This window comes from Pseudomyrmex gracilis, unplaced genomic scaffold (genome assembly GCF_002006095.1).
Source record: "Pseudomyrmex gracilis isolate BER0280 unplaced genomic scaffold, ASM200609v1 scaffold_102, whole genome shotgun sequence".
Classification (NCBI taxonomy): Eukaryota; Metazoa; Arthropoda; class Insecta; order Hymenoptera; family Formicidae; genus Pseudomyrmex; species Pseudomyrmex gracilis.
Window position 1 is genome coordinate 254,634 of NW_018020686.1, and position 19,830 is coordinate 274,463.

Sequence of the window (19,830 nt, forward strand, 5' to 3'; positions counted from 1 at the left end):
AAAACTTGTAGTCATTATTTTGTTGCGGTAAAGAAAATCGATATTAATAAAATTCTAATGTTTGTTACAGCAAAGAAACAAAATGGTGCTGCTCTACGGACAAACAGTTTGGGTTCGGGTGCGAGAACGCCGCCCTTGGAAAGAAAAAGCAAATTTTCGGCCCTCGGTAGACTCTTTAAACCTTGGAAATGGAAGCGGAAAAAGAAATCGGACAAATTCGAGGCCGCTTCATTATGTAAGTTAATGATTTGTGAAAGAAATTAAATTTGTTTTTTAAATTTTTATCTCACATGTGATAAAAGGAATTTTAATTTAACGAGAAATATATTTTATCAAGTTACAATTTTAATGAATTGTGAATTGTGAGCATTTTTGTTTGTTATTTTCGTTGTTACATTATAAATAAGATTTTCAGATTTTTGAATAATGTATATTGTTAAAATTTGCATTAAAATTATACATCTGCTTAGTGCGATGAACATTTAATATATTTTAATAATCTAATTTCATACATATTGTAACACAAATTTGTTATAGTAAATTTGATTACATTATACATAATACGTGTGTTGTTGTGCACCAATAATAACAGATGTACATAATTAATACCTGATAATAATTTATAACTGCATTGCGGATATAATTTGACAAGCTAAAACATAAATATAATAACGTTTTGCGTTCGGTTTGTCTGTTTTTTTGTTATCAGCACTCGAGAGAAAAATCTCAGTACGTGCCAGCAGAGACGAGTTGGTGCAGAAGGGGATATTGCTGCCCGTGATACGATCGACGTCGTTTCCGGAAAATGGTGAGTGAAATATGCGTCTCTCTATAAAATTTTTCTGCTCGTCAATTAATTTGTTCCACTCTTTTTTTTTTTTACAAATCACGAACAGTTTTTTAACAATTTTATCTCGCGAATTTTCGATCGCGTTATTTTTACGTTTGGAAGTTTGCTTTTCAATCGTTGTTGTCTTTCTTGGTCTATGTGGCATTTCCCGTCGTAAAATTTGCACGCGCGCCAGACAGATATTTCCGAGTTCGTTTACCCGACGGACGGTCGCGTCGAAAATGATGTTCATTCCCCATCGGGCAGACGACACACAGGAAACGAGAAAGAGAACATTAGGGCGTCGACAACTTGCCGAAGATCGTATAATTGCATTGCACTCGTTACCGTGGCAGACGCGAACTCAATTTCCGTGACTAGCGCGCTATCGACTGCACTTTGCATGAAAATGTTGCGATTAATTGCCGAGTCGATTTACGAATTTACATAGTGATTGATATAAATTCACGCTTGAGATTATATAATTACATACTTTGTCTCTCTTACCATTTTTACGACCGATTAACAAAATAGTATCATATGGTTGATGTTATCACGATATGATATGAGTGCAAACTTTTTTACCGACAAGTTTGAATGAGACTCGAGGTACTTCCGCGGTTTATTCGGGTGCGGAGTTAGTTGGTGTATTTACAAATAATACATCACACGTATAGTTCTGGTGAAAGATTTTATTTATTAAGATATAATTTATTTATTTATTTATTTTTATTGAACTCGTATGATACGCACTATCATCAGTTTGCAGCAAACAAAATGGTGGCAATACGTGTTGGCGTATGCAAGCGTGCTTTCATGACGTGATGTTTCTGTGACTGCCAGATGCAAGTTCATCTGGCAAGTTCATTGCGACGACACGTTACGCTCAACACTCTACGCGAGCTTTGTCTGAGCCAGAACATACGTCAAAATGTCGGCATCATGTAAACACACACAAACAAATCTTGTTATATTACCAAACCCTGCTTTTAGGTTAGGTTAGGTTAGGTTACGTTTTTTATGCTAAAATATAAATTAAATACAGTTTTAAAAATATTTTTTTTATTTATAATAAATACAGGATATCTCATTTTAACTTAGACATTCAAATATTTCAGTCGCATTAAAAGAAAAAAAATGTTTCAGACAAAAGTTATATGGCATTGAGGGAGAAAAATAGTGACGTTATTAATTTAATTGTAGATAGCGCCACTTTCTAGATTTTATTATAGCGGCCATTTTTTTAAGTCTTGGCTCTTAGTCTCTTCCGATGAGGAAAGTGTTCCGGGAACGGGAAAAAAAACGGAAAGATAAAGAAACCCTTCCAGAAAATTCTTCTAAATATCTTGAAGAGACAGATGATAAAATCGACGAAAGTAGTTTCGCCGAGTTATATCAAACGACTCTTGACATTCTAAGAGATGACAATGATCAAAAAATCTGTCGGAAAGTTTACTTTCCACTCCAACTTAGCCTGTACTTGGAAAAAGATTCTATTATCTGGATTAAAAAAAAAAAGAAAAAACTGAATTTCGTGAAAAATATTCGCGTAAAGGGAACTGCCCTATTGAGGCATTCAAAGCTTAATCCAGAGATTGAAACGATCATTAATAATGCTATTAAGAAAAGAGATAAATATATTTATCAGCCGATCACACAAGAACTATGTGGGGCAAGTCTCTGCGCTCGATTCGACTATTACAAAAATCTTTGAAGGACAAAAACAAGAAATAAAAACAAAAGATCTGTTGAGAGATCTGATAGAATCAGAAAAGTTGATGTGTGAATTATTTAATCAACTTTTAGCAGCAAAGAAAATCAGTTATTTATCCAGGATTGGACGTTAAAGCTGAAAAATTGGTAAAAGATTCAAAAACAGGAGAATTCCTGTTTGGTTCAAAGTTGTTTCAACGAATCAAATCTGTCAAATCTATAGAAAAATTGGGTCTGGCTTTAAAATCTCAGTTTACTAGAAAAAAAAAAATTAACATTTAAACCAGCAGATGCTTTAAAATTCAAAGGCTGTTGCCCGTCTACAACATTTTGAAATCAGTATCAGACGCACTACAAGAAAACATCTATCAAAGGGTTGGTTTTCAACCAAAGAACATTTTCTCGAGGAAAGAGTCGGGGCAGTTCAGGGAATCATTCTCTCAGGGACGACAATCGTCGTCGCAGAACCTTCCACCAGCACAAAAATAAATCATGAGGAGAATTCAACATCCTTTTGCAATAAAAATGCGATTGATGGTCGGGCTCTTATCCGGACAGGCGCACTAAAGGATCAGCATAAGTACTGAAGCTATAGATTTATACACGAGTTCGATTGCGGGATCGACATTGAAGCAATATATTAAGTCGATCTGTGATTGGACTAGATATTGTATGTTATAAAAATGTGATATTTTTAATCTACAAATTAAGGACGTCATTGGATGGCTAACCGATAAATTTAAGAAAAGAGCTTTTCACGGAACATTAAATATGTTTAGATTCACTGTATCTATAATAACGGGTGACAAGATAGGGAAGCGTCACATTGTATTTAAACTAATGAAAGGTATCTTCTGCAAGAAACCCTTAAAGCCTTAAATATGACAAAGTAATATACAATCTAGAGCCAGTATTGAATACGATGGAAAAAATGTATCTCTTGGAAAATTTAAGTTTACTGGATTTAACAAATAAATTGGTTGTATTGTACAGCACATCGTAAACAAGCACTGTCGTTAATAAAAGTAAGTATCGTCAAGAAGTAACATCAAGAAAACGTTGTCAGGTTACGAAATAAAAAAAATATCCGATAAGGCAACTTGACCTGGTGCATTCTCCTAGAATTCAAGGATAAACCAGCATGAGGGGAAATAGTGACACATTACTGGTCACAATTATACGACCATATAAGCCAGCGTCTAGGAATACCATAAGCCGTTGGATCCGCATATTCCTGGCTAAATGCGGAATTAGGAAGGAATTTGCACCAGCATTTGGTCATGCTGCCACTTCGACAGTATGGAGGAAGGGTGTTGATATAAAAATAATCAACAGTCTAGCAGGATGATTAGAAATTTCAAAAGTTTTTAATACCTTCTATAACAGGCCGATAATTGAAAACAAAAATTCCCTCTTTGTTCTGAGCTTTAATTAGATAACTGCGGTCTAAGTTTAGAGCAAAAAAGAGAAACATGTAATATGATAATATATTACATGTATTTGTTCAAAAGTTTTACATGTTTCGTAATAAATACAATATTTGCTCAGGTATAAATAGCGTTCAAGTATTTCATAAGCTCTGAAGCTACATTGTTTTTTTTATAGTGATCTCAAGAGCGAGACACGAGGCATAATTGTCCCATCAGGCGAGCCCGCCGAAGGCTCGCCAAAGCTCGATCGTAATTAAACCCAAAGATCTCGCTCGAGAAGATCATCATCCCACTCAAAAACAAGATTTGTTTTTTTCCCACCCTATATAATCGGGGAACCGGGGGGTGAGCGAATTTCGAAGAAATTGGCACTGAAGATTGTGTACTTTAGCGGTACTACATTGTCTTCTTTATAGTGATTTTCTCGAAGCGAAAACCTTTTACATAAAACTGATAGGGCGAAAGCCCGATCGGACTAAAACTCGTAATATCGATCGTGCGATGTGTGCAATAAATATAAGCGCTTTGTCGAGAAAATTGCTAGTTTCTCGGCTACAAAAACCAAGTAAGTGCAAAATTGATTCACAAGCGTGTATCTGAGAGAAAGTTCAGAAGCGTCTGAGGGAAGACGAGAGGAGGGGAAGACATCATCTCTCGCACGATAATGCTCGAGGACACAGATGTAATCGGGTAATTAACGCGGAGGAAGTCGATTTCATAACGTCCCTCCCATACTTTTCTTTGCTGCGTCAAAGATTGCGAAACTTCTCGAGTGATTAATACGTCTTTCCCTCGGTACTTAACACAAAACAATGCTATTTAACCGGTTTATCCCCACTCTCTCTCTCTCTCTCTCTCTCTCTCTCTCTCTCTCTCTCTCTCTCTCTCTTGCCAAGGAAATCTTGGTTTTCCTATTGATTCCGAAACTATTCCGCTAGTTCTTGTCACCAGTCACATTTCCGCTTATACCAGTCGAAACTTTTCGAGGCAAGAACTGAGAGAGAGAGAGAGAGGAAGAGAGAGAAAACGAGACCGTGGCGCTTTTGTTTTCAGCTTTTGTATAATTTAAAGTATTTCGCTCGAAATTTCGTCGGTTTATCGCTGGAAAGTTGTGAAACTTGATGGCAGATATTCAGTCAATGGCAATGCCCGCAGGGCTATTTATCAACGTACGTCATCCCATAGTTACTACGTCGGTGATACGTTTATTTAAATTAACTGCAAAATCTCTGCCTCTCTCTCCCTCCCTCCCTCCCTCTTTTTCTCCCTCCTTTTGACTGAGAGCCAGTGATACGAATAGAGCGCGGGGATAACGTAGCGGCGAGGATATCACGCGTAGGAGTTAACATCGAGGAAAAAATATACCGGCGGCAGATATCATCACGACGTGTATTAAAAAAGTTCAACGTTATTATCCGCCGTGTGTCTCGAAATAGAATATCAATATTTTGAAAAAAAAAAAAAAAACGTAATAATATTGCAAAATCTAATATTGTACACTTTTGCGCAATTTGCGCGCGTTAATGAAGTATCATATCAGCTTTTTGTATCGCGCGCGGCATAAATTTTGCGTTTTACATATGGAAAAAACAGAAATGTTGTTTTTTTTTTTTTTTTTTTTGTCAAGATATATCTTTTTCTGCTTTCAATAATTTTTACATTCGCGATGTGTTTTTTTGTATATCGAGTATAAAACCAGCTTTGATATGTCAGAAATATATGACAAAAATGTGGCAGTACGTTTATTATTGCGTACGAACAACAACAAACACGACCTACATATTGTGTTTCGCAGTTTTGAGCTTATCTCTCGGACCCGAATTAAATTGATATGACACTGGAATCTACGAAACGTCACATGTCGTTAAACGATCGTTGCGCATTGACTTGCTGTTTTGAAATATGATGGAATGATATTTCGATCTGTCACGCGCCATAAACTTTTTGATCTTTGAAATCCCATCCAGATCGATGTTTTGTGAACTTCCTATATAACCTGCGTTAAATTCAATCCATCTGTATACATCCGAGCCCTTTGCGCGCGCTAAAATTACTCCCTCTCTTGTTCTCATCTTGTAATCCTCGTCTAAAATACATATATGTATATACATATATATATATATATATATGTATCCGACAGTGCTGTTCGACATCTCTGTTGATGAGCGTCATGAAAGCGGCATTAATTAACGAAGCTTTAACGTCTTCGTCGTTACCCAACCAAACGTTGGCAAGCACCGCCATGTAAATTTCTGCGCTGCTCTGGTAACTCAAGTTACGTGTTGAGAATCCGGTTTGCGGATTGATCGCGCATTTAGGCGGCATTCCTAGAAACGAGATAGAGATAGAGATAGATAGATAGATAGATAGATAGATAGATAGATAGAGAAAGAGAGAGAGAGAAAGAGAGAGAGAGAGAGAGAGAGAGAGAGAGAGAGAGAGAGAGAATGAGAGAGAGAGAAAGAGAGAGAGTTTCTAATTTGCGGAGAAGAACGACCGGGCTCTGATGAATTAATATTCAAGACCGTCTTCGATCTTGTCTCGTTGCAGAAACGATGAGCGAGCAGGCGGGGGACGCGCAAAAACCGCCGACGCCGCAGCAAACGCCCCAGCAGCAGCAGCAGCAACAACAGCAGCCGCCGTTGCCGCCGTCTTCGCAGCAGCAGCAACAGCAACAACCGACCGGGGGCGCCGTGACCGGAGGCGGGACCGGAGGCGCGGGCGACGGCACCCCGGCGGCTACACCTACGTCCATCGGCAACGTGCAGCAACCCCAGCAAACAGCACCCTCGATCACGCCGACCCCGACGACTGCCAACCCGCATTCCGCAGGACCGCCCAGCAGCAATCAACCGTCGCCCCATCCCTCGCCCATGTATCCCGGGATACCGCAGCAAGCCGGCCAGCCCAACGGCAGCACGCAAGGTAAGAACGCGAACATCGATATGATTTCGCGCATACGCGCGCCAAGTTGCCAAGTTCTTCTCGCGCGCGCGCGTATGTACGCGGAGGATGAATTTGCAAGAACCAAGCGATATAGCAATAAATAATATTTTTCGTCGAATCTCGACTCTCTTGATATGTACCGTCGTGATGTTATCGCGACAAACTGAAACTGTTATTTATCTTCTGTCGAGAAGTAGTGAGGTCGTCGAATGAATATAAGAGAATATCTCGTTTCGATTTTTGAATCTTTAAGTTTCTTTGTTCGAATACACAATTTGCTCGACGAAAACGCGGGAAGGGCTAAGAATAAAAACGTGTACGAGATATACGCGATTATTCGGCGGCTTGAGAGAGAGAGAAAGAGAGAGAGAGAGAGAAAGAGGCGTTCGATTTTCTGTTACTTGCGAGGATAGATTCTACGGTGCGGTAGACAAACCAATTTAGGTAGATACACACGGGATTCGCCGCGTGCATCGATATTGCACGCAGACGCGGAGCGAATAAATCGTTCTTCCGTTTCGCATCCCCGCTTTTGTTACGCGAGATATTTTGCCGAGCCATAAATCTAACTTCGAAAAACATCATTGTGAATTACCCGTTGCGTCCGTGACATGAACATTTACCGTAAGCATGCTAACATGTGTATATTCGCAAAACAAGATCTAATTGCGTACTCGTATTGATCCACCCCTCCTCCCCGCGTCTCCGTGCGGTCTCATAAATGATACTAACGAGGTGCGCGCGCGCGAAAATATAAGATAAATTTTATTTCACGTAACTTCTCTCTCGCGAATGTTTTTTTTTTTTTTTTTTCGAGAGAATTTAATGCGTTTAATGTTAATTTTAATCTTCGGTAAAACGTAGTGTGTATCATCGTCTGTGTTTGCATATTTTACGTATCGCGATATGAATTTCTGTTTCGCGCAAAACGTGTACCACCTTCTCCGTGGATAAATTACAACATATCGCGAACAAAATATATACTCTTCTTTTTGGAGGGGAGGGAAAAAAATCTGCTCTTTACGCGAATTGTCATCGAATATGTAAGCCAGCGCCGGTCTCGCATTATATCATCGAGCACCTCGAAACGTGAGCGATGTGAGCATAAGCGATGACCTAATTACAGAGCATCATGTGCCGGAGGTAACGTTAATGGACTACCGAATACAATCGCGCAGTCCATGTACGATTAAATTTCTCACAGGGATCGGTCTCGCGTGTGGAAACTGCGAAACTTTCGAGAGAATTCGAGAATCTACACACCTACACAACTTTTTACGAGCCGATTTCTTTTTCAACCGAGTTAGTGTATCAAATTACGTGCTTTCCAATTATTCGCGTTGATACTTTGGGAATATTTTATCACCGAATTCGTATTTTTCAACGTTCGCATAAAACATTTTACACTTTAAAATCGATTACATTTGTGATCGAGTGATTTGTTTATTTCACAAATGTTACAACGGCAAAGCTAGCTTTTCGTGAAGAATCCAATTTCGTGTTTTGAACGGCCGTCTATCTATACAAGAGTATAGCTATTGTATTGTTTTATTGGACAAGATTGTTGGGTTTCCTTCTTTGGGTCTAAACTGAAACCCTAAAAATCACATTATTCGATCTGGTAATGCGATATCGCAAGGTTCGTTCATGCTGCAACTTCCAAACCGCAAACTCCGCCCAAGATCGAAGGGCTGAACATTGGCTCTTTTGCGACGCGCGACGATGTTGTCGGGTGATTTTTTTAACACATAGAGAAAGAAATAAAAATTATTAAGAAAAATGTAATAAATTAACAGAAAATTGCTCGTAATGTAAATACAAATTAGCAAATGAAAAAGGTCACATCGAGCCAAAAAAAGATATTAATATAATAATATAATGATTTAATGATCAAAGCTTTAACATAAGTAATATAAAAAATACGCAAAATATTTTGACTCTAACTGGAGTCTTCTTCAGTCGCAATTGTGAACATAATAATATAAAAATTATTAAACAACATCAATATTTCTTACGCTCGTAGATGTTTATCAGTCGCTTTCATTCATCATTCTCGCTTAGATTTGAATCACGGACCGTTATTTTATTATCAAATGTTACATCTTTCTATTTATTCGTGATGAATTACACACGCGTAAATATTGAATAAAAATTCGATGTTTTCTCGAGCGCAAGTTCAATGATGTTTTAACGCAGTTGTCGATAAAGAGAGCAAAAGGGCGTGTCAATAAATCCATTTTTTCTTTTTTTTTTTTTTTACCGAAGAACGACGTGTTTATTCGGCATTGCCGCGGGGTATCGGGGAAAAATATATTTTTGCATATCTCGCGAATCTCGCGTTACGTTTGCTCTCTTTTCTTGCTTTTTCTTTCCGAGTATCGGCGGCAGCGGCGGCGGCGCTGTACGTGTATATATTCGCCGTAACTTACTTCAAAGGAAAGTGCGAAATCATGCTCTCAAAGATATTTCGTGCACCGAGCGTAATATTTCAGCGGCACACGGACGCGCATCGGGGCGCATTTTTCTTCCTTTCCCTCACTCTCTCGCGCGCGCGCGCGAAAAACCGCGACGACGTCGCGTTACATCGTTCGCAACCAGCAACATCCGACGAGCTCGCAAGTGCATTAGGGTGCCGATGCACAATAAGCCTCCGGCACCTGTTACCGGTGACGGGTTATTCTCCGCGCACGGCGCGGAGAGAGTTGAAAGAGCCAGCTGCCTCGATCCTTAATTCGGTATAGACGGGAAGAAGAAGAGGAGGAAGAGAAAAACGCGAACTCTGTCGGTATGTCACGTATTACATCGTTTTGCGCTGGCGAACGTAAATTTAATGATCGACCGTCTTTTTCAGTATCTTGTTTTTCTTCGGAAAATCGAATTTCTCTTTCGCGTCGAAAACTTGTTAGAACCAATCGCGTTAAATGTCGTCACTGACGGCGATCCTCTAATGAAAAGTAAATAAAAGAAGTCTTTTCTTTCAGAAACTTGTGCGCGCGTTTATATATATATGTATATTGCAATATATAGATTGTTGTGTTTTGATAGTTTACGTTTTCTTCGAGCATTTTCGAAATGTATTTACATACTTGTGTTATCCGTGATGTACACGTAGAGCCTTCCCCGAGCCTCTCTGTTCTCCCGAAGGACCGGGATTAGGGACGGTCGTCATATGCGCGCGTATCACGTTCGATAATGTATCGAGGATTTGCAGAGGGAACCTGAATAATGGCGGATCCGCGGAATTAATGCGCGGCGGTAGGGCCCTCATTCCATATTTATTGCGCTGTCTCCGACGAACGATTCTTACGGCAACAATGTGTGTGTGTGTACTAGCACGCACAAATATTATCGACTGAAATCCGTCCCCGCCACGCGGATGTATCGAGCGAAAAGTGAAAAAAAAAAAAAAAAAAAAAAAAAAAAAAAAAAAAAAAAAAAAACTACACGGACGAGACAATTTCCCGCAAAATTGACCTTGTTGGCGCGATGTTTAATTCACGGCTTTACGTTACGTTCGCACAGATGGGAAATTCTCCTCAAGTCTTTTATCCGATTATTTTATTCGGGGGGGAGACTCGATGTGTGTGTCTCTACGTGTCCAACATACAGTTTAGAACCTTCAACGCCGGATTGTCATTGATAAATATTTATTTAACACTTCGCGTCTATTTGGAAACTTGTATATTTAAAGATTCTCTTCGCGTTTTTTTCTTTTTTTTTTAACAAGCGATTTGCGAATATCCTCGGTTAGATTCGCGGGTAAGGGTAGCGCGGGGTAAAATTCGCGTTAAAGGCAACGACCTTCGTAAACGCGACCGTCTGCGCCCGACGGCGATGTCGAGCTGGACTTTTTGGAATTTTCTTGGTCGTTAAACACCCGTTGGAAGACGACGAGGAGAAGGGAGTGGTTACACGAGGGCGCGAATTACACCCTGTTTCGTGACAAGCACGACGAGGGGAAGGCGGGCAAACACGGGAGCGAAGTGCGCCGTGTACACGCGCGCTCTCGACATTATGCGCGCTCGGTTCCTCGTTTGTCTCGCAGGCAAGAAGCATAGGCACAAACTGCGATCGATACGTCCCTGGAACGAGAGAGCCTACGATGCCTCTCTTCCGTCGCCTCTCCGCCGTCCGTTGAAGCTCTTCCGTCTGCGGCCCTGCCGGTGGAAAAGATTCAAATTGGCGCCGGATCGTTAATCGCTACGATTGCGGTTCGTAAGATCTAATCTCGCTCAAACAATTTTTCCCGTCACAAAACTCTTACACACATTTTCCGAAAGAAAACCTCTCTCATCCTGTGTATATGTGTATATATATTTTTTTAAAATTCAATTTACTTCAATTATCGTTTCACGTGTTCTGCAATATTTCGATATATTGTTGCGGTGGTCGAGCAACCAAGGTCGTCTTCGACGACGAAAAGAAATTGAAATATGTGTGAAAAAACACGAGCTCGCGCGTAAATTGTTTTTTATCTTGGGCGACGAAAAATAAAAAGATAGAAAAAAAAAATGGGACGCCATTCGTTCGGGCCGGATGTTTCTGCTCCACGGCGGGCAATATATTTTTTCATTTCCGAGCCACGCCGGCAACTCAACCGTGGCTAATATCGCCACGTACGGTCGATAGTCTTCTAGGCAAGAGAGAAAGAGAGAAAGAGAGAGAGAGTAGCGGCGTCTGAATTCAATCTGTCCGATCGCGTACGTTATTTAACACGATTGCGAATCATTCGTCTGATCGTGGAAAACTTCGCACACACTTGAAGTTTCTGTCAAGCGGTTTCTTTTTCTTTCAACTTGAAAAATGATACAACTGTGTATCATTTTCCCGACCGAGGACATTCTTTCTCGGAATTTCTCACGTGTCACGTTTCACTTGTCGCGTTTCTGTCTTGTATCAAATTTTCAATTTTTTTCGTTCAATTAAAGAGATTATGTTAATGCATTATAATGCATTGTATAAAATTTATTTTTATCTTTTTTTTTTTTTTTTTTTTAACCGGCCGAGATGGATATAATGTGCTTTTTTTTATGCACGTTGACATTTCACGCGAGTTTGAAATTAACGTTTTTCTTTCTCGTCTGTTGATGTAAAACAGATAAAGACGCGAGAGAGCGGGACGTTTAATAATTCAAACATTGAAAAACAAGGGACATAGTAATGTTCATATTTCATTGGGAAAAAGGTTTTCCTGTTTTCCTGTGTAGCCGTCGCGTGGTATACTTTCCGCCAACATATAGGCTGTCGGTGCAAAGAGACGACGAGACAGAAAGAGAGAAAGAGAGAGACCAGCGAGAGAAAGACGCGGAGACGGAGAGAAAGAGAAAGAGAACTGCTTGCGGATCGATATTGACGCAGGGCCGTCGTGAAACCTTACGCCGACGTTGACGACGACGAAATTCACTCTTCCCGACGCGCCCGAGCACGTTAGCGTTTCCCGGGAATTTCTCTTCCCCGTCCCCTTTTCTTCTCTTCCAAATAAATTCGAAGTGTACGTCGTATCTCAATCTCGGCGCGTATCTCTGTTCCTTCGCAAGCTGTGATTTCGCGGCAAGGCAATCTTCCGTTGCGTTCTCGAAACACTTTCGCCACCGATAGAATTCGCGAACGAATTAAGAGGGAATTTCACTGACTCGCTGATCACAGTCGGTTTTCCTCGATTTTCAATCCCACACACCGCATTCGCGACGCGGCAAAATTTTTTTTAGTCAGCGAAAAGAATTTTTGAATTCTCGCGTCTCAGCTATTCGTCAAAGTGATTTTTTTTTTCGCGAGAAAGTTATGGAAAATCAATATCGCACGAGAGAGCGGACGTGTTGATACATTCGCCGAAGTACAAACACTGCGACTATTATTTTCCGGTGTACAAAACTGGTTTTGATTTGCTCGTTTTGCAAAAAAAAAAACAAAAAAAAACAAAAAGAAACAAAAAAAAAACATGTCAATATCGCGATATTGCAACGTCGAAATAACGTGTCGTCACACGTGAACGAAAAAATTATCGTTTCGCGTCTTGTCAAATTACGTGTATACGTTCGAGATTACGAGAGATGCAAGAGAGGGAGTTTTTCTCTGTTTCAAACGCAATATTGTCTTCCGCGAATTTTATATTTACATTTTTTTTTTTTTTTTTTTTATTTGTCAAATTAGACGAGAAAAAAAAATGAAAGTTACAAGTAGAAGCTTCGCACGAAGTCGCGACCTTATTAGAGCGTCTTGCGGAGCGAGACTTTTCTCGTATTTGTAGTTAGCGCAAGCGCGAGTTTGAGAAAAAGCGGCGACTTCAATAAAAATTTTTTTATCCCCGCTCGGTCTCACAAAAGAATCTTCATAATCTCTCTTGTTACTGTGTACGAGAATTTCGCACGCCTTGAAGGTTGCGGTCAGAAAAAATGGAGTTTGGCTCGCGACACATACCTTTCCAGGTTCCATTAATGTGACGCAAGAAGAGGGTAGAAGAGGATAGTTTTAAGGGGATAAAGTGGAAAATTGAATCGCATTGATAACGGCGGGAAGATTCACTTAGCGTAGACAGCGATTTTAACCTAACCTTTGCAGAGCACTTGCGAGCACGCGCCGAGCAACGGACTCGAATCTGTTCTAGCGAAGAACATTTGAATTTTCGCTCGAACGACTTTCCCCATTTTCTCTCTCATATTTTTCGCTGCTCTCACGCCGTTCACGGCGATTCTCGAACGATGAAAAATCGAAGTTTCGCGGCAGTTCGAGAATACATATATACGAGCAATTTTTTGAAAAATGCGACACCCCATAAATTTCTTTAAAACTAAGAACGCGCGATTCTCTCCGACGTTGTTTGCTTGGACGCGCTTTGAAGAAAAATTCCGTTGTCTTCTCCGAGTTGATTCTTGTTAAAAACCAGACGGGGGGCATGATTTGTAACGCCAGCAGCTACATGTCCCCCAACTCTGCTGTAATATTTCGTTCATTCCATATATATCCTTTCGTTCCTGTTCTCTGATGTAGAAAAATGGATTTCGCGTTCGTGTCCGAGGAGGATGCATGTACCACGTCACATCCCCGAACGCGAAGTTTCGACGCGCTCGGCCTACCGGGTGGCCGGAAAAACTTTTTTCGCGCTTACACACTCCCGCCTCCGGGAATTGTGCAACGGACAGGCTTGGGAGAGAGACGCGCATTTTAAAGTTGTATTGAATTTCTATACATATCTCACCGACACGTGTTCGGTGCGCTTCCGGTTTATGGCGTCAACTTCCTTATATATCAGAAAGCGCGCGCGCTCTCTGTTTTTCGTGTTTTTCGCCCTTCTTTCCGCCGTTTCCTCTCGTTCTATCGTTTTTCCGCTTCGTTCCCCGTCGTCGGCGTCAGTTCACCGTTTAGCCGCAGATTACGTACACACGTTGATGGAAAACGGCAAAAACTGTTCCATATCGCGGAATATTTCATGTAATGAAATCGCCAGTTTTCGCTCTCGTGAAAACTTTATCGATGTATTTCGCTCTTACTTGAAAATATACGCCGTGCGACGGCGTACGTAAATATATAACACGTAACAGAGAAATGCATCATGGTGATCGAAAAAGGCGCAAGCAACCCTGCTCCCCGCGGAAAATTATATATACGAGATTAATGGATTTCGCAATTTCATAAAGGCATCTCGCTCGCGGCAATAAATCCACTGACTTGATTAGGAGCGATCGCATCTAGTTTTTTTTTTCTTTTTTTTTTTTTTTTTAACGTGTATACGCAGAGAGCCCTCGCGCGTACTACAAACGACGTACGCGGAGGAAATATACACGTCAACTCGAGGTTGATATCGATCGCGGTTCCGCGAAGAAAATGTTTCACGTGTACAGTATCGCGGAAAATTCTGCGATACGCGACAGAGTATCGGGGAGAGAGAGAGAGAGACGTCGGCGTTCGTCATCGTGACGCGCGAGTCGGTCAAATTCCGCGATAATAAACACAAAGGGCCGGAAAAATGCATCTCGTGCGATCAACATTGGAATGTGTTTTTTTTTTTTTTTTTTGTTCCACCGAAAGATACGCGCGCGTGATGGAAAATTCGGCGCGCGAGCGTGATAAAGGAAGTTACGTTTCGCGCGCAGTAATTTGCGGAATGCGGGCGAGGAAATTGCGTCTTCGGCGTAACGTTCGCGTGGCTCGCGGAATTTCCCTCGTAAATTTCGCATCGCGCACCTGACCGTCGACGTAGGGGTCGACGAACTGTCTCTCTCTCTCTCTCTCTCTCGAAGGTTGTAGCCGGAGAGTGCTTGAGGGTAATTCTAGAAGTGTACCGCTACTGTACTTGAAGCGTTTGATGCGGATCGGTCGAGTGGCCGAAACGTACACCCTGTCGAAAATATAACGTACATACACGCTCGCACACACGTGCGCAAGTTCCCGAAACGGGGAAAGGGTGGGGGGGAGGAGGAAGAGGAAGTCTGTTGCAACGTAATTTCGAAGAGCACTCGTCGGTCTCTCCGCGCGTCGCGCTACCGATTGATTCGCTTATAAGTCGCGTACCACGTGAAGCATAGAATATTAAATCTCTATTCTCTGTTCGAAGAGAGAGAAAGAGAGAGAGAGAGAGAGAGCAAAATTTCGACAATACCAAAGTTCGCGGAATGGCGGCGAGATGAGATTTCAGTGACGAGGACAAATTTGAGAGGAAAACTTTCGAGAAACCGTCTGCTCCTCAGAAGAATGGAGAAATCCCTTCTGTCGGGACGTGAAATTGCGAACTTGAAAATTTCTCCGGACGCTTTTGCGGCGGCGGCGAGCGCGACGACGTTTCTTCTCCGACGAGAGACTTTTCCCCGAGCGCGCGCTTCTCTGCGTAAATATTTTTTCACGATGGGATCCGGGTGGGATGTAAGTGATGGGGCGGGACGACGGGGGGCGGTGTGAAATGAGGTAGCGCGGAATGAGAAACGGCGGGATGTATCATTCATCCCGTCTGTCTGTGCGCGAAAGCTCCACCAGGAACGGGAGCGCGTCGAGCCCGCGGTAGGAATTTTTCAAGCGGACCGGCGAAATGTTTTCGGCCCGTCGCAATCTTTCACGTGCGCCAGCGAAAGGATTTTCTTCTCACGAACGATCTTTCACTCGCGCGCGCGCGCGCGCGAGTCTGTCGATGCATCACGCTCGTTCTTTTTCTCAGCGTATTCCCAACGAATATACTTGTACGTTATTTTAAATCGCAAATACATATCGTGCGAACCGATCGGGCTAGTTGCGCATCATCTAGTCCAGCGAGAAACGAAACTTTTCCTCCGGATTGAGTACGCGCGGCTAACTCCCGTCTGACTCGCGGCAACTTCGCGGGAGAGAAGTTCGGAAGTTTAGTTTTCTCTTCGTCGAGAAGTAATATCGCTGCTATCTTGTGTCGCACGTTTGAGAATACGATAAATTTATATCAACTCTTCGCGCGTGCAGACTTCGAAACATGACGGCTGTAAGTAATACACAGACCGGGGTCTGTGAGACCCGCGCGATTTTAAAATCGAATATCTCCGCGAAAAAGTAATATTTTTTCAGCGCGCGTTGTTTTTTTGAATCGACAGTTTTGAACGATTCTGCGTCGATCAAAACAAAAAGACAAATTGAAAAAAAATCTCTAGTAGTTTCAAAGATGTAATTGTTTAAAAAAAAAAAAAAAACTATTTAACTAATTTTTACTGGAGAGAGACATCGGTTTGAACTTTTTGAGTGAGTCTGGAGAGATCCATGTCTATGTGCGAAGGATTAACAAATAACGTGATTTGTTTGCGAAACAAACGAATTTATTTGATCGAGGAAACGGAATTACAACTTTTGAAGCTGTAACGCAATTTTGTTGATGACTAAGGACAGATTTACATATTTCTCTTCTCCTGTGTGGTAAAATGTTCATGAAACCCACACACACACACACACACACACAATCACTTCAATTAATTTCCAGGAAGCCGGTATCAAAGCAATCTCCCCACGAAGAGACAAACGCGCGGCGGTTCGCCGCGTGTGTAATGCAACAGTTGTACCATCCCCTCAGTTATTCCGTTTCTCGCGAAGCTTAATTTGAATAACGCACGCGTACACACAGCGTGCACAGCGTTCCGACGTGGAACACAATGTCGAATAATTTATTCGCGCGGACCAAACCGCGCGACGGATTTATACCCCCGGTTGGAGGTTAAGATCGTCTGGATTGCGTTCCTTCGACGTCGGCGCGATAAACTTAGCGGTTTTGCGCGCGGACGTTGGTATATAGTCAGCGAATTGGAAATCGATGTGTCGGCCAAGTAGTCTCGGCACACGTATACGATATACCAAGCAATATATGTATTGCGTTGCGTGTGTGTGTGTGTGTGTATGTCGATCAACTATATAAGCATGTTTGCACGCGAGTCGTCCAAGCGAGGCGCGATCGCTTTGAAAAACGGTCACCGTCGTGGGAGTACAAGAGTCGAGCACTTGTCGTTTAAATATAAAGAGATGTACCCCACCAGGCGGGAGGTAATCACGGGGACACGATAAAGCGTCACATGTTATTTTTCGTCGTGAATGTGTGTGCGCGCGCGCACACACATTAAACATCGCACCGTTCGCTCGAACAATTGCGACAATGGTGAAAATTGTTCGAACACGCGGCGTTCGTATCGTTTCATTATTGACGCGCTTTGACGTTCGAAACCCGCCGCGTGTCTTCCTCGAATAACGTCCCGTGTCAAGCACTTGGTGGAGTGCTTTTGATTCGAAAACACAAATCGCGACACGGATATATATTTTTGTCACAGAACACAAAATCCCTTTTGTGTTCTCAGTACACAAATTGTATTAATACAACACGGTAAAATAATGCAAAGATTATGTATTATTAACCTCTTGATAGAGGGAAATTTGATTTTTTTAATTTCGCGGTGTGTTGGTTTTAAATTAATTTTTGTTTGCGCAAAAATAATACTCGTTCCCACAGTGAGGGGAGATTTTTCTTTGCAATTTCTCTGCAACAATTTGAAGCGTTGAAGTGTACACGAAGTAACGATAACACAATCGGCATCGCGGTCGATATCTCGACTTTTTTCTCAAATATTTTGAATATGCAATATTTTGAAAGTGCATTTTCTGGTTGCTCTTGAAAAACAATTGGCGTAAAATGTGATGCCAAATAGAAATTTATTTTTGAAACCCCGTGACACAAAAAATGTCGTCAATTTTCACACAACTATTTTCTTTTTTTCATTTCAGGTACGTACAAACTAGGCGGTCACGAGTGTTTCTGTGTGTTTTGTCTTTGGGTAACAAGTCGTGAGTACGCTTGATTATATAAACTTATTGTGAAAATTGTTTAATTTAATCTTCGTTCAAAAACTCCGTACTGTTATTAACGCGATTTGAGATTGCGTCTGTGAAATATTTTCTGTGTGTATATATATATATATATATATTTTTTTTTCGTTGTCGAAAGAAGTGTCATTAGCCGGTCGTAGATCCGCTTTGAGCCACGAAAAAGATTACTCTGGACACCCGAACTCGGATAATAAAAAAAAAAAGTACTTCCTCTTCCGGCAATCCGCGCGCAGCTTTTGTCACTCTTAATTGCAGCTTCTCTGCAATTGAAAGTTTAATACCGCCAGACGTTACAAAAGGCGCGCACCTTTGTGCGCCATCCATATTCTTTGATCTCGACTTTCGCACGCACTGTCTCTTATCATACCTCCGTCTTCATTAAGCCCTGCGACTACGTCGGTATTCTTGCATCTTTCACAAGCTAGGACGAGTCGCGCTACTACTGTTTGCGGAAACCGCTTAGCTCCGTCCCTTCTCCCTCTTTGTAATTTTCAGAAAAAGCTTTTCTCATATGACACTTCGTGTGATTTTCATGTTTTTTTTTCTCGATTTTTTCCGCCGAGATATTTTTCTCGATTTGATAGAGTTTTGTCTATTCTTTTTTTCGTGTTCGAATATCGACACTTTCGACATTCTTGCGATTTGATACTTAATTCATATGATTGCCGCGACACAAACATTTTATAAGAATCGCACAAATATTCACAATCACGCGCTTCGCGTTAATAAATCGCGGAATAAGCACCGTTTTAATTTGAAAACGTAGAAATGATCGTTTTCAAACGTAATAACTCGTTTCTTTGTGCAATAGATTTTATTTCTAAAACAAAAAGAGACAAACACACGTCGGTTGTGTTTTTTCGCACAAAACGATAGTAAATTCCTAACTAAGTATCAAGATCGACGCGAGTCAATATGCCGCAAATGTACGTGCAATTGTACACGTACACGTATATATACATATATATTTCTCTTAAACGTGTAAATTAATACACATGGAAATTCGAATTAAATTTACTCCGAAAATTCACACAGAACGCTTGGTTTGCATCTCATATACGTGAAATATACCAATTTACCCTCATCCTCTTTCAAAATAAATAAATGAACGAATTCTCTCGTTCTCCGAAACGAGATGCCACGAGTTGAATATCGAGCGAGACGTCGTCGCCGCGCGGAAGTGCACATGTTGTAACCCATTTAAAGCCGTGTGACGAAAATTAGCGGTTACCGGTGTCTGTCATCGTCGTCGGGTCTTCTGGATCTTCCGCGCGCGCGCGCGCGCCGAGTTCACACGGAGAGAGTTAACGAGAGAGAGAGGTGGGGTACGTATCTCTCTCGCTGTTATAATTCCTTAGTCTCGGGGAGAGATCGGGGGACGTTTTGCGAATATATATTCGCGCAGCTCTTTAAATACTTACCTGCATAAGTAGGTCGTTTGAGTGAGTTTGACCTACCGGCGATATAGACGACGACGACGACGACGACGGGAGAGGAAGTATACTTAAAATGGAAAGAGAAACCTGAACCGGTCACCTTTTTATTGAGAAGACCTTTTCACAGCGTAGATAAAAATCTCTCTCGCTCGCGAAAGTT

General features: G+C 41.5%; 2 protein-coding genes across 2 annotated transcripts in view; both read left to right on the forward strand.

The window, feature by feature from the left end:
* The window catches only part of LOC109855942 (myotubularin-related protein DDB_G0290005-like), a 48,578-nt gene extending 41,909 nt beyond the window's left edge, over positions 1 to 6,669 (forward strand). The window contains exons 2-5 of the mRNA XM_020430682.1: positions 71 to 235; positions 710 to 808; positions 6,523 to 6,604; positions 6,636 to 6,669. Of these exons, the coding sequence (XP_020286271.1) occupies positions 71 to 235; positions 710 to 808; positions 6,523 to 6,604; positions 6,636 to 6,669 (380 nt within the window). The remainder of the gene's footprint in view (positions 1 to 70; positions 236 to 709; positions 809 to 6,522; positions 6,605 to 6,635) is intronic.
* Positions 6,670 to 6,705: 36 nt separating this feature from the next.
* Positions 6,706 to 19,830, forward strand: part of LOC109855930 (phosphatase and actin regulator 2) — a 146,352-nt gene continuing 133,227 nt past the window's right edge. The window contains exon 1 of the mRNA XM_020430657.1: positions 6,706 to 6,897. Within this exon, the coding sequence (XP_020286246.1) occupies positions 6,846 to 6,897 (52 nt within the window). The 5' untranslated portion in view covers positions 6,706 to 6,845. The remainder of the gene's footprint in view (positions 6,898 to 19,830) is intronic.